We start from the raw sequence: 15912 nt of genomic DNA, 5'->3' as shown, positions 1-15912 counted from the left end.
ATCTGAAAGAGGAGCGTTTTCAAGCACTGTCGTCCTGGCTAACAGCAAAAAGTGCTTCTTATAAAGAATTAATGACAAATTAATACGAAAATTAAATAGGCATACACACAATGCTGTACAATGGTAAAATTAAAATAAAGCATTTTTAAATTTTTAAATTTTTTATTAACTTTTTTTAGATTTATCGATAATTTATAATGATTGCATATGATGACTATTAATTCGATGTTTATTAAATAATTGTAATTTTTTTGTTGCAACCTTATGCGTTTCAACGGGGTTAACACAATCAACAATTACTAAGTAGGTAAGGAGGCACCAGACTGAAATAAAAGTTTGTAATTATTTTTTAATATAAACTATTATTTTGTACTTACTTTTATTACAATATTAAATTTATTTAAAAAAATTAAATTCATTTAAACTGAATTAAAGCAATAAATATAATTATTAAGTTATTAGAAAGTGATATTTAATGTAAAATAGAGAAAAGCATGACATGTGCGCGTCGTTGTTGTCTATGGTCGGACTGTCTATGGACACTACGGCTGCCGCCGCCGACTGCGACGGCTACTACCGGTCAGGTCGTGCGTCCGTAGTGCGTCGTAGGTCGTAGCCGCAGAGTTCGTCTACCCTCGATTGCCATGGGACGCGGCAGGTGAGTCGTCCGCAGTCTTTATCTATCTGGCCGCCTTTATTCCGCCTCTTTTCGGAGCCCGCGTCTAATCGAAACGACGGACGCGTTACGCGCAGACGCCATTCGAGTCTGCGTCGAATGTAATGAGACGCCGAAAAGAGTCGTCCGTCGCCATCTTGAACGTTTAAGAACGATTCCCGTCCGAGACGTTTACGTAAGTCGGAGGCGGATGAGGTGCATTTTCGAGATGTTTCCGACGCTCCTGTCAAAAAAAAACAATAATCAAACAGGTTATCGACAGGGGAGATTGTTATACTTTGGGACACTGTCACTTTCTATTCAACCCTTTGACGCAAAATCACCAGTATGCATTGGGCACCTAAAGGTTATTTTATATTATTTGAAACTGAAAAATCACTCATTTATTCAACTATAATATTTAAATGATTTATGTGTACAAATAACAGCTCGTTCATATTGTCAGTGCTTCTGAAACTTTTTCATAATACAACTTCGACTGCTCCTTCATTTCTTGCTCACTTGCTATGTTTCGACCGTAATGGCGGAATTCTATTTCATACAACATTTGTGCGTGGCGCTGTTTTTAATCAATTAAGAAATGTGTTTTTATACTGTTACTTCTATAAACTTATACTATAAACTTATACTGTTACTTCACAAAGTATAATTAACATGTCTATATAGATCTAAAGTTTTTTTCAATTCATAAAAGTTCGAATATGTGTTGAACATTCAGTGTAAATTTTAAAAAACGTTCACGCTTCATACAATTCTATGACAAATCGATAACAGCGCCGCGGTGGCTACAATTGGAAACACCAGTAATTCTTTGAAAAATATTTAATTTTAATATATCTATATTACAATTTTTTTTAAGCAACAATCAATAGATGTCATTAAAAATTTTAATATTCCTTTTAAGCAATTTTCAACCCTAACATATATGAAACAACTGTGATATAAAATTCAAAATTTGCTGATAGCTAGGTCCGTCGTCCGCGCCTGGGCCTTGTTCACCATGATGCCTAGAAACGTCAAACGCGGTGAAAGAGTTAACCAGAAATCACTTTCGAGAGTAACGTTTTAGCATGGATGGAGTTTTATTACACACATCAAAGATGCTCGGCTTTGTAATGCGGAATGCGTTTACTGTACTATGTAGTCCATAGTGTTCTCGAATATATATTAATCTGAAATTTCAGCAAAGTCAAGTACTCCTTGTTAACCCATTTAGATCTGAAAATTTTTGCTAGAATTTTATATATTTTTTATTATTAATGGACTTAAGGAGGTCCGAATGTTATCTAAAAAATACGGACCAAATAAATTATGTAAGGGTTGCTGGGAATCAGCTGTACCATACACGGTACAGTAGACTCATGCACACTCAAAAGACAAAGTATGTCATTTCATTTTTACTTTATTTTAATTTATTATTTAACATTAGTTTTTAGTATTAGTTATTAGTTGGCAGGGCACTATTTATGGCAAAGCCCACATCTTGCTTGATTACTTTGTTCTATAGCAAAATTATCTTTACCATAATTTCGTTCTGTTTTTGAGGAATACTTTTCGCCTTCTGCTTAGTCGCTTCTTTCTTCTTGTTCTTGGTCTTCGGTACTGACCATCAAAGAAACTGAGCGCTCAGATCTTAAATACGGCTTAAATAAATTGAAGACAGTATTGATGGTTCTTCTGGGCCTGACTTGGTTCTTGATTTTATTTTGAAGGGTTGCGAAGTCAGTCTCGCTGCTCCTCTAAAACGTATTTTTGATCTAATTTTCAAGACATCATTTCCTTATCTATGGAAATGCACAAAAGTCATCCCTATTCATAAAAAGGGTGACAAATTGTATATAAAGAACCACAGACCAGTCGCAGTGTTGTCAGTTCCTGCTAAATTATTTGAAATAATTATTCATAGATATATCTTTAATCACTTTCGGAAAGTTTTGTTGGACCAACAGCATGGATTTCGTCCCGCCCGTTCCACTGTTACTGACCTTCTGCCTTTCACCAAAACGGTGACAAAATCTCTCAATACAGAAATTCAAGTAGACGCCGTATATACAGATTTTGAGAAGGCCTTCGACAAGGTTTGTCATGGGTTATTATTAAAAAAAAGGTCGAACCTCGGTTGCTCGGATGATTTAACTCATGTTATTCTCGAATTATTTGAGCGATCGTAGATAGTTTGTAACTTATGGTGGTCGACTGTCGAAGGAATATTTCCCTCCTTCGGGAGTTCCTCAAGGGTCCAACCTGGGCCCTCTGCTCTTTATGTTATTTATAAATGACATAAATACGGCAGTTACAAATTCAAGTTTTCTTCTGTATGCAGATGATTTAAAATTGTATAAATGCATTTGATCGGACTCCTCTCGACAGAGTGATCTAGACTTGATTGAAATGGGCTTCCGTTAACCGTTTGCCCTTTAGAATCGGAAAGTGCAATACTGTGTCATTTTCTCGATCCCGTTTGGCATCGGTTTATTCTTACAATCTTGGTGGGAACATTTTGACTAGAGTAACTTCCACTAAATATCTCGGAATCACTTTTGAGAGCAAGTGTAGGTTCTCTCTACACATACACGACATATATGATAAATCTTCCAAGATAGTTGTAGAAAAAGGTCTGAAAGTCAACAGATCCATCGTCCCACCATTATCTCTAATAAGCAACCAAGTATTTTGAACTGCCATATCAATGCAGTGTAAAATGAGAGGCATGTACCACTTTTTCCCACACATACTAATTCTATTTGAAGATATGTTCTGGTCTAATCAATCTACCTCTCATATTTTGATTGTATTGATGGATCAGTTGATGTGAAACACTGAGTTTTATGGACCAGGTTTTTTAAAACTGACACCTTACTGTTGTCATTCAATTTACATATTATTAGGTCATCACTGGCACAGTAGTCGTAGAACCCCCTTTCTCTTTCGCCATTTTATTGTCAAGTAAGGGACATTTCTTAGATCAATTTTCTCTAATAGTTCCATTGATTTTTATATTTCTGTTACTTTTTCTGTTAAAATTGTCTGAACAAGTGATAATTTTCTCCCATATTAAGTTCAAAATGTTTGTCAGTATAGGTTAGAAAAAAATTGGCACTGATAATTTAGAGTATCTGATATTCAGGATATACAGTAGACCCCCCAATAACACGGTAAATTGGGTGCATGTAGTTAGGGGGTTAGAAAATACTCATACAATTTTTTTGTAATACGTACGTACGGATCAGGCTTGTGTGTTGAAATATCCTCCATTTGATTCGCTCATACATAAAGTAACGGGCACCCAAATGGCACGTTCCCAATTTACCGTGTTATTGGGGGAGTCTACTGTATTCACCTAAAGTTGTTCCCGCTCATAGTTTGTATCCATTATCTAATTGATTTGCCTCGAATAAATTGTTTCTAACCATGTCTTCCATAATAAGGCACTCTGGCTTAATCTACATTGATTTTCTCTATGCAGACTATACTCTAATAAATTAGTCAATATGATGTTTGTAAATGGGCAAACTTTTGAAAATTGGTCGGATTTATCTAAATGTAGATTATCAGCACAATGAAAATTTCACTCTTGAAGCCTAGTGATCAAATTATTTCTAGAATCCGGTGAGTTTTCCACAAATTTTTGTATTGTACATAGTCCTACTGTACCAAATAGGGTACACCATATTTTAAAGTAAAAAAAAGTACACAAATATTTAAAAAACACGCTGGTAATATTGAACTAACATCATGACCAGAAGTATGGTTTATAAGTTAATTCAAGTTCGTTGTATTATAATTGTATTCACTCTTCGACAAATTTCATAGCAATGAACCTTTTTTATAGTTTTGTTTATTCCTTACACTTGATGCGAAGCTAAATCATTGCCATAAACTTAGTTCAACGTACTGTATCGTATATGATACAGTAGGTCTAAATGGGTTAATGAGGATTCAGATAAAAAATTCTTAGATCTATATCTGGCGCCTTTTTGCTAGGAGCGTTATAATATAACTTATTGCATCCCGACACTCCTTTATGTAGCCTTCGTTCAGTAGTTGCATAAAGCGCAAGAGTTTCGACCCATTAGCAATTACGAACCTTACGATTCATTGAATGGACTGAGACTAGGCCTGACCTTCCTGGGGTGTTGCAAGTGATAGCCGTGGAGACTCACTCCTCAACTACAATCGACTGCTTGGCGCCTAATAATTTCTCCTACCACGGGGAACATCCTCCTGTCAGCAATTGAAGAGGGGCTGCCCCTTCAAATGTTGAAAAATCGCAGCCTTTCACACTGCCATGAGATCGTTTGGTTTAGGAACTATAGTTGTAGTATGTATAAATTTCACTAGGTTTAAAAACATATTTATCAAAAAAAATGGTTAAAGATAAATTGAAAAAAATAAGGCACGAAACATTATTTTATGATCGAAAAATTATTTTTTTATTTGCCATTATTCACTCAATATCTATAAAGTTCGAAAATATAGTCTAACAATTATCAACAATTTAATGGTTTTATTTATAAAGATTTTTAAAGGTAAAAAAAATATTTTGTTCACTCCCTTGTTTCAGTCTTCAGGCAGTACTTAGTATTTCAACACGTCTATAATTATCCAATGCATGCATTTGAAAGGTTCAGCTGCACCATTTTTAAAGAACTCCGTTAAAGACACAAACCCAAAAGCATTGAGAGATCTAAACAAATGTCGGTCATTAAAAATTTATTATAAAATATCGCGAAACAGGAATTTTAGAGAGGGTGTAAGGGGGTGGTCGGAAGTGAAAAATCGATTCAGAACTGCTGCTGAAATACAAATAGAATTGCAATATACTTCAAACTCGAATATTTCGAGACGGACAGTGAATATACGTTTGGTTGAAGCTGGATTTAAAGCGCGAAACCCAGCAAAAAATGTAATATTTATTGAGAAAATGAAAGAATCAGATTGAATGGGCAAAAGCTCATCGCCATTGGACCGTTGATGATTGGAGAAGAGTGGCTTTCTCCGACGAATCCAAATTTATTCTGTTTGGAGCATATGGTAAGCGACTGTGGGCTGTAGAAAAAGCGAAAGATTTCATCCCTTATGCATTCATCGATTCATCAAGCACTCACCCTATGTGATTATCTGGAGGTGCATGACAGCTTATGTATTGGGCTCTGTAAATTTAGTCCTGGGCACCAAATTGGTTGTATAAAACGACTTTATTCCAACCCTTGGAGAACTTTCCCAACATACATATTTTAGGGGGCGTAGCCCTAGGGGTGGTTGACCTTGCGGCCAATGAGACTACGGTGAATCCTATTAGACTTTATTATGTTATATTTACAAGTTTGATTATGGACGTTTCTCGTGATGTAGGTGTTCATGCGTAGGTGATGATGCTCAGTGTTCTTAGGCTGCGTGCGGCGAGTGTCAAGTGTGTTGTTCAGGTCAGTCGGTGAGGGCGCGTAGCTGGTTCGTCCGGATGGCTGCTGGTAGATTGACTGCCGCTGGCTCTGCTGTCTCATGTCTCCTGCCTCAGCGTCTCGTATCTCGTGGACCGTCTGCCAACGTCTCTTGACCGTCTCTCGATCGTCTGCCCTATCCTCATCGGAGTCCGGGCTTATATCCTTTAGAGCAGGGGTTCCCAACCTTTTTGTATCCTAGAGCGCATTTTACAATATCAGGAGGGCGGCGGGCAACACCTGACTCGTCAAAGATTCCTTTTTTGCCACTTACAGGAGCTATAATCGGAAAAAAGTCGGCGATCTCGGCCGATTTCAGTTGTAGCTTCAGTTCGGACAACTACGAGAGAGTGTAGTAGAGGCTTAACAAATAATTAAAATTTTTAATTAGTGTTTGTGAAAAAAATTCTATTGCGGTCGAATAGTGGTGGGCGCACACAAATCGGTCCGTGGGCGCCATGACGCCCACGGGCACGGGGTTGGAAACGCCTGCTTTAGAGGGATGCACGCTTGCTGGCCAATCACGATTGTGCGTCGATCTCCTAGCCCAGAGGTCGGCAAAGTGCGGCTCCGGAGCTGCATGCGGCTCTTTGGCCCCTTAAGTGCGGCTCTGGCACAAATATCCACGGGCATTCACGCAAGACGCGCCGGATTTAAAAAACAAGGAAATATGGAGCTCTAAATTTGAACGACTTTGTGTTGATTTGGAAAATTATAATAAAGGTTTGCTAAATTAATAAATAGATTTGGCTCTCAATTTTTTTTAATCGTTGTAATGTACATATTTGGCTCTTTGGCTAATAAGTTTGCCGACCACTGTCCTAGCCAATCGCTGGATTCGCTTCGTAAAATTCGAGAAATCGGATGTTGCATAATCGAAAGCGAGTTTTTTTGCTTGTCCAGACTTTCGAATTCTACAGAAAAGGTTTGCTGTTATGATGATTAATTGCGTCAGTACTGTTAAGTCACAAAAGGGATTCTCTTAACGACCCGTGTTGTGTGGTCAAAAGAAATCCCTCTTGTGCCATGATATTTGTCTCATTGTTAATGCATGAACGTTTTTGGTCACGGTCATCAACAATGAGACAATTGCCCTTTTTTATGTGTAACTATTTGTGTGACTATTTGTGGGGTCGCCACAATATCATTGCATATTTGACAATCCCTATTTATCAATTGAATTTACTAAGGATATTTTGTTTTGCTTTTAGGGATCGTGATCGCGACAGGGATCGAAGTCGCAGTAGGAGTAGGAGCAGGAGCCGCAGGCGAAGCAGAGATAGGGGCTGGGGTGGAGGAGGCGGCGGTGGAGGAGGTGGAGGCGGTGGCGGTGGCGGCAGACGTAGCAACCCCGGCGCTAATCTGAGAAAACCCAAATGGGACCTCAACCGTTTGGAGCCTTTCAAGAAAGAATTCTATGTGCCGCATCGCAACGTCATGAGCAGGACCCCATTCGACATTGAAGAATGGCGCAGGGAGAACGACATCACGCTGCGTGGCAAGGAGGTTCCGACGCCCGTTTTCTCATTCGACGAAGCCGGTTTTCCCGACTACGTCATGGACGAGATTGAGAAAATGGGTTTTAAATCACCGACACCTATCCAATCGCAAGGTTGGCCCATAGCACTGAGCGGTAGCGACATGGTCGGTATCGCATCCACCGGATCTGGTAAGACACTCTCGTACATATTGCCGGCTATTGTTCACATCAACCACCAGCATCGCTTGCAACGCGGAGACGGACCTATCGCTTTAGTTTTAGCCCCCACTCGTGAGTTAGCTCAACAGATACAAGAAGTCGCCGATAAGTTCGGTAACACCTCTCGTATACGGAATACTTGTATATTCGGCGGTGCTCCCAAAGGTCCTCAAGCCCAGGATCTGACCGCCGGGGTCGAAATCGTGATCGCGACTCCCGGTCGTCTGTTGGACTTCTTGGAAAGTGGCAGGACTAATTTGAGGCGTTGTACTTACTTAGTACTCGACGAGGCCGACAGGATGTTGGACATGGGTTTTGAGCCTCAGATACGGAAGATAATTGAACAAATTCGCCCCGATAGGCAAACACTCATGTGGTCTGCTACGTGGCCCAGGGAAGTCATGAATTTGGCAGCTGAATTTTTGAAAGACTATCAACAGATCAACGTAGGATCTTTACAGTTAGCGGCGAATCATAACATCCTTCAGATTATTGACGTATGCATGGAGTACGAGAAAGAGACTAAGCTTAGTACGCTACTGAAGGAAATCATGGCCGAGAAGGAGAATAAAACCATTATTTTCATTGAGACAAAACGCAGAGTTGATGATATTACGAGGAAAATGAAGAGAGACGGGTACGGACAATGATTCTTAAATATTGTATCGGTATTATTGGAAAAGGAATTTATGTTTGATTTGCCTTTTTAGATGGCCAGCTGTCTGTATTCATGGAGATAAATCTCAGAATGAACGTGATTGGGTGTTGCAAGGTATTATTACCATATTTTATAAATGCGTTTTTTATATTTTTGATTTTTAAAATGTGTTTTATAGATTTTAGAGATGGAAAAGCGCCTATACTTGTAGCTACTGATGTTGCAGCTCGGGGATTAGGTAAGTTTTTCTCTGACTGCATTATTCAAATATGATTAAATTGACAAATATTTCAGTATAAACTCTTTATTTATAATATTTTAACTGGTTTTATTGACCAATATGAGTATCTAATATTTTTTTATTGTTTATTACATTTTAAAAAATAAATATTCGTTAATTTACCTTATATATTTTTGCTTAATTTGTTAGATGCTCATACATATTATATATTTTTAATTAATTTGATTTTTTTAAAATAAATAAATATTTAAAAGTTTTATTTTAGTCAGTTAGTGCAGAAAAGGCTTAATTTTCACAGAATTGTCATTTCATAACTTTTCATTCGCATTTTTCCATATTTTTTTTATGCAAAGAAATATTTAATACAATAGCATTTTCTTTATTTCAGAAAAAATATACATTAACCCTTTGCTTGCCAAATTCTGATATATCGGCTTTTGCTACTTTGGCAAAATTTCCCAGACATTATTGAAGAATGAATCGGTACATTTTTTAATTGGCTATAGGATATTTGCTTCGGATAAAAATAACATTTTTCTGAACCTATATTTTATTATCGTATAATACATCAATATTTTTGCTGAAAAGCTAGATAACCAAAGGGTTAATATGTAATTTATGTTCCCATATATTAGCTTCTCTATTGCGAATAGTATTAAGTTTTAACTTATTTATCTGAATAATTAATATAATTTATTTTGATCAACCATCTGATCAAAATAAAAAAATCACAAAACACTCGTTGAGTAACATAACATACTCCTTCATACACTACCATACATAATGTTGTTAATACGGTCACTAGAAAATAGTCATACCCTGATCCTAACACTATCTTTCCGCCATTTCCTATAAAAAAAAATTTCTGTCTGCTGATATTTTTTTATCAAATTAAAGCATTTTCTGCACAATTGTTTAATTTTATTTAATTGAACTTAAATATTTATTTATTTTCATTGTTTATTTTATTTATATATATATATATCTTATATAGCATCACTATATATTTTATATATTGTTATTATTTATGATACTATTATTATATATATATAATATACTGAAGATATCTGCACAACAAATCTCACAGTGCGGCGATTTCTTTTGCAGAGGCACAAAAAGCACACACAGTATCAATTGTGCCTCTCACTGAGTGATATTGTGGCCCCCTAACCGGGAGCCCCCCACCGTGTGGCAACCTGGCCCACCACTCCGTACCAGTGCTAGTGCAGCAGAGTGTAGCAATTGGCATGTGCACGGGGGGCGTGCGCGGTCTCGTACGCGCACGCGCTCACCTCCTCCGTACTGTCATTGCGCCAAAGCCCTGTCCTGCACTGCACGCGAGTGGGGCCGCCACATCACTATCTATCGTTGTATACACAGTAAGATCTGATGATATTTCGTCTTCCATTTACTGACACACTTTAGGCCTTCTAAAAGTATAAGGACAGGTTTTGTTAATTTTTTTTTGATTGACTGATTGTTGTTAAATATTAATATTGATGATGATGATACAATGATTATTATTATTATGATGAAAATAAACGAGAGTGCCTTGTCATTATGAGATTAGCGTAAACACGACTATTAGAGTGTTAGTTCACACGTGCCCAGATCGTCTTCGAGGATTGCCACATTTTATTATAAAGTATATATTTTTTTAATTTTCATAGAAAGATTATTATATTGTTTAATGAAATTTCAGTTTATTGTACGAATATAAATTGTGTGACAGTTGTACGAGGGTGAGTCGAATGAACATCCCACGGTGTTTTCAGTGCTTCTTTTTTTTTGTTGAGTGCGCTGCCTGCTGCACCTTTTCGTCGGATCTAAACTTTTTTAATATGTCAGAACTCACGCAATTCGTGCACTTTCCGAAGAAACGGACGTGCATCACACCATACTGAACTTTTATTTGTCGATGAATTTCATTGGGTTCAAAATATTAATGACAGATCAGTGCTTCACTTTAGTGCATGTTGCAGGTACGGCGGTCATTTTTAAGCAACTGCTGTTGCATCGTGTTGCATGCCTGATTTGTATTGCTACCTGTTGGCCATTCTTCGAACTATATGTAACATGATAATAGAGCGTAGTTTTTCACCAATAAAAAAAAATCCAACTGCTACAATGGATTCTGTCACTATAAGTAGTTGATCTTGCCGAGAAGATTCTGCTACAGAACTCACGCCATTTGTACACTTTCTGGAGTGACAGACATCTGTCACTATAACGAAGTTTTAACAGCAATGCTTCACTTTAGTGCATGATGCAAGTGCTGCAACCATTTTAATCTACTGTTGTTTCTTTGTATTGCATTCCTGATTCGTACTGCTACTTGTCCGCCACTCTTCAAATTATATGTAACACTGTGGTGTTTTAATGCATAAGGTTTTCATTTGACTCATTCTCGTACGTTTGCGGAAGAATGTCTATATTTTAAGGAGGTCTACGTTGTTATTTTGAATCGGGTGTCTTTATTTTTTTAATTATGCGCCAAAGATACCCTTTTCAGTTATGTTATTTTACTTATAGCACTCAATACATTTAAATTTATAATAAATTAAAACAGTGATATTGATGGGTAAGTTAAAACTATTATTGTTATTAGAATAAATTAAAATGTAATTAGAATAAGGTTTCTCAGTCTTGAATTTTTGAATACAGAAGTTATCTCTCACGATTTCAAGTAAGTATAAAATAGAGATCTAAATTGAATTAAAAAAATTTTATGCCACAAATTGTCATGTTATTAAAATAAATGTTAATGTACATATAAATCATAAATCTGGTATAAGCTTATGAGATTTAATAGATTTTTTTTATGTACTTAAAAATTTATCTTAATTACTAAAATCAAAAATTGAAATTTTTGAGTCATACATTATGCATTACAATTATAGCCCTAGTAATATTTTAATATTTTAAAAATAATGTATATTGTATTCCTAATTAATATTAAGAACTAACTCCACCTTCCGATACCCATAAAATACACATACATATTTCTACACTAAATATTTAATTGTACATGAAAGCTTTATTATATTTACATAAAATTTGTGAATCATGATTGTAATAGTAAAGCTTTTATCATTGATAACGTTTTATTGTAAATAAATTTGTGAAAGTTAGAAGAATGAATGCGATTATAATTATGTATTTCATACGGAGCCGATCTGGGTTGCAATTATTTATATCGTTTATATGCTTGTGTTATTATTGTGAACAATATGAGTGCGTGAATACATTTTTTAACATGTTTTTTTCCGTTTGCAGATGTGGACGATGTCAAATTTGTGATTAATTTTGACTATCCGAGTAATTCGGAGGATTACGTTCATCGCATTGGACGAACGGGCCGACGGGATAAGACGGGCACGGCTTATACGTTTTTCACGCCGTCGAACGCTGCCAAGGCTAACGATTTGATATCAGTATTGCGAGAAGCCAAGCAGGTTGTTAATCCTAAATTGCAAGATCTGGCCGATAGAGGCGGCGGCGGTGGCGGTAGACGTAAGTTTAAGACGTAACTTAATGTGTTTTAAATTTTTAGTAGGATATGTTTTAATTTGGAATATATTACAGATAGAGGAAGAGGCGGAAAAGGTCACAGAAGAGCTAGAGATCGGTCTAGAGATCGATCGCGTAGTAGAAGACGATCGCCGAGACGTCGTACGCGATCGCCTATCCGCTCTCGTACCCCCCGTCGTTCTCCACGCAGATCCAGATCTCCACGACGCTCTCGGTCCCCCAGACGTAGAAGACGTTCGTCATCGCACAGCTCGTCCACTTCCCGCGACACGACCAGGGAACGAACAGGCAAGTCAGAGGCAGTTACCGCCGGTCATCAGAGCAAGCCGCTGCTACCGACGCCCGGGGAGGCGCAATCTTCCAGCATGCTATCTGCGCACGCAGGTCTTGCCAAACCGGATTCCCTTCATCCTCTTCAAAATTTTCCACATTTATACAGTATGCTTCAGTCGCAAAATTTAATTACAGGTCGCCTCTCTCCCGATTCGGTAAATCCAATTAAAAAGTTGGAGTACTCTGGCAATTCTTACAATAACTCCCAGTCGGCCAGCGAACGAAACAGAGGCGCTTCAGATTCTAAGTATTCCAATAGCGCACACGACGCTGCGTATCCTACTTCGCCGGTGGAGGCGATTTATTCGAAACCATTGGGAGAGAATCATTATTCAAAGCCGTCGGCGGATCCGCACTATCCGAAACCTCTGATGGACAGTCACTATCCGAAACCGTTGATGGATATAGACTTTTCGAGGTCTCCGCCTAACAATCGATACAGCAGAAGCGCGCTGTCTAAGAAAGTTATCGAGCCGTCGCTGTCGCCGCCGCCGCCTCCTCGGCACCTGATAAACCGCCCGATGACTCCGCCGCTCGTAATCGAAAAGAATGGCACTCAGTCGAGTTTTCTGCCCAACGGTAACTCGTTCCCGCCCATGCCGCCGTTCTATCCGATGCCACCTCATTTCCCCGATCCCGTCGCCAGGGACGGTCACTCCGGCCTCGGTTTTCCAGGTTACTCCATGTTACCTTCCCACGTTAACGGCAACGGACCTATGCAGATGAGCTGGGCTGCGCCGCCGCCTCCCCCGCCGCCGCCGGAAGGCGGCTCGGAGGGTATTCCTCCTTCTGCGTCCTACGGGCGGTCTAGCTTTCGTCAAGGACGCCGCTAGGACTCCGAACCCGAGGTTTGTTAAATCACTCACGTGCGCTCTTGGCCCTGGCGGCATCTGTCGCTATTCCAACAACTGATGGGCCTTAAAAAGATATCCTTTCAATTTTGTTTTCTTTTCGTTTTCATTTCAACGTTTACAGGTAACGGTTACCGCTCGATCTTAACTGAATTTGACTTAATTTTAGAATACCACTTTGTTTCAGGTAATGGATACCTTGTCGGAAATTCTTATTGGAATTCCAAGAGATAATCGACAATTTTCTTTTAATCTGATGACGTGTCAAGGTTAAACGTTATGACTGGAAGATTACGCGTTAGACCCCCCCGTTGGATCGAAGCCGTTTAAAAAATGTTTCTTTGTCTATGAAAGATTATACACGTCATATATGCAGATCTTCATTTGAAAGTAATGAAAAGTTTCATTCCATCATAATATTTAGGTAGACAAATAAAAAATTACAGCAGAGGACGCATGCACAAGATTGCGTTATAACGTTAAGTTAATTAACAGTCGTTTTGAACTAATAAAAACTACAGGACTATTATATTTTTTTCATCCAAGTTTTTATTTTGTATAACTACTTATCGTTTTATTTGATTCACTAACTATTAGTACCTGGTCCGATGCTGAAGGAAAGGATTCTCTTTTTTTTTTTAAGTATAAGTGTACATATTTTTGAATGCATTGTAGAAATTTGATTTCCATTTTTGTACGATTATTTATTAATTTTAATAATTAAAGTAATAATACTGCTACACTTAATTTTTATTTTTGTCCATGTATTAACATAATGGCATGTTGTGATATATAATTTGCGCATCTTTTTATTTTCTTTATTTTTACATTTTGCCCCAAGAGTGGGAATACGGCCATGAAGTAACTGTATGTATTTAAAAATAAATACTTAAAAAGTCAGTCTATAAATTTACAAAATATTTTTTTTTTTTTTGTAATATATAACGATTGTAATAGAAAACTGGATATTACCATACTATAACTGTAGACCTGTGAAGCGTTGGGCGTTTTACAATAAATAATGTACAATTTCTAAACCATGCATTTTTATTCACGCAACCAAATTATCCTTGCATTATTAATGGAAATATGAGGTATTACAATAAATATTGATAGTTACAGCAACCAGATGTTTTGCAGTATGTTCATTGTTTTGTTAAGTTCGAAAAGCTTTTCGAAACTATTTCTTATATTTTGACAATAAATCGATTGGATTTCCAGAAAGATCTGAAAAGTAGGTAATTGAATTTAACAATGTACAATCACACATTGTTTGTATTTCAACTGACATACATAATAAGACAGTAGCTTCAAATAAATATATAAGATTGTCGATGTTAGTAATAATAAATGTCGCCTGGAGTTATCAAAAATTGCTACCAACTAAGAATTACGTAAGTTATTAAGGTAAGCTGTTATCATACATGAAGTCTGTTATAGTTTATTATATAAAAATAATAAATGACAATCTAGTTGAATATATAAAATGTTCAAATATCACTAAATTAACTCGCACACATACATTTTACAAATAACCATGTCTTACATTGGAATTTTATATTATATTCATAAATAAATAATGATCATGCAAATTACTACATTTTTTATAAATTTATATATTATATATAAAAAACAATGTGTTCGTTCACTAGTCAAATAAAAACTAACCATTGTAATTAAAATATTAAAATGCGGCTTGGTGGATAAAGTATTTGCCACGGCGAATCATAATCTGGTCAGATATTTGGGTGTATTAGAAGAATAAAGAATTCACTTAGCCCAAAGAACAATTAATTCTGCCTAGCAGGTATCTGAATTGAAATAAAATTGGCAAATTTTGAGCTGTTTGAATTACAGCAATAACATGGTCTGTTTCTACCTGGAGCACCCCACTGGCCAGACGGTTAAGAGTAGGAAAGAACGAAGCTCCTCTAACTCAAAGACAATATATATATGTACGAACATTGCTTACGCACGACACTTTCAACAGAATCTTCAGCATGGAGCTGACACATGTCAAAATTTAATAATTCTACTACTTCGCTACCGATTTGGAACAAACGATAATTTAGTCGAATTTGTACCAAGCGGAACTACGCCGAATATCGACTGAAGAAGATCAAGAAAGCATACGTCTTCCACTTCATGTCCGGCAAAGTCACGAATCCTAACGTGACCGGACTTAAAAATATCAAAGGAGAACACTAAAAATAAAAAGGCTATCTCGGAAATTTTTGTTCGAGGAGGACAAAAAGCGACAAATTGTGACAAAAAAAGACGACAAAAAAAGTCATCATGGAAATTTTTGTTCAAAAAATATCTCAAGATTTTTGTTTGAGGGGGACAAATCGCTACATTAGCTAAAAAAGGTTATTTCGAAAAATGTGTTAAAAAATCATCGAATATTTTTGAGGAGGAGAAATTGCTACATAAGTTGAGAAAAAATATGTTTTTTTAAGTTTTCTTCAAGGAAGACACTATT

General features: G+C 37.0%; 1 protein-coding gene across 4 annotated transcripts; it reads left to right on the top strand.

The window, feature by feature from the left end:
- The first annotated feature begins 541 nt into the window (after positions 1-541).
- LOC148237298 (putative ATP-dependent RNA helicase DDX17) lies at positions 542-14467 on the top strand. 4 transcript variants are annotated; one of them, XM_088181692.1, is made up of 8 exons: positions 542-658; positions 7329-8453; positions 8527-8588; positions 8653-8712; positions 11992-12228; positions 12301-12630; positions 12715-13427; positions 13618-14467. In XM_088181692.1, the coding sequence occupies exons 1-7, from the start codon at positions 645-647 to the stop codon at positions 13410-13412; spliced, it is 2526 nt and encodes an 841-aa protein (XP_088037818.1). In that variant the 5' UTR covers positions 542-644; the 3' UTR covers positions 13413-13427; positions 13618-14467. The 4 variants fall into 4 exon arrangements, with proteins under 4 accessions (XP_088037818.1, XP_088037819.1, XP_088037817.1 ...); XM_088181693.1 differs by lacking the exon at positions 12715-13427 and having other exon boundaries at positions 12301-12534; XM_088181691.1 differs by having other exon boundaries at positions 12301-13427.
- Positions 14468-15912: the final 1445 nt, after the last annotated feature.

This window comes from Plectrocnemia conspersa, unplaced genomic scaffold (assembly GCF_051122295.1).
Source record: "Plectrocnemia conspersa isolate PC_06_02 unplaced genomic scaffold, ASM5112229v1 ptg000002l, whole genome shotgun sequence".
Taxonomy (NCBI): Eukaryota; Metazoa; Arthropoda; class Insecta; order Trichoptera; family Polycentropodidae; genus Plectrocnemia; species Plectrocnemia conspersa.
This window is presented reverse-complemented; position numbering and strand designations above follow the sequence as displayed.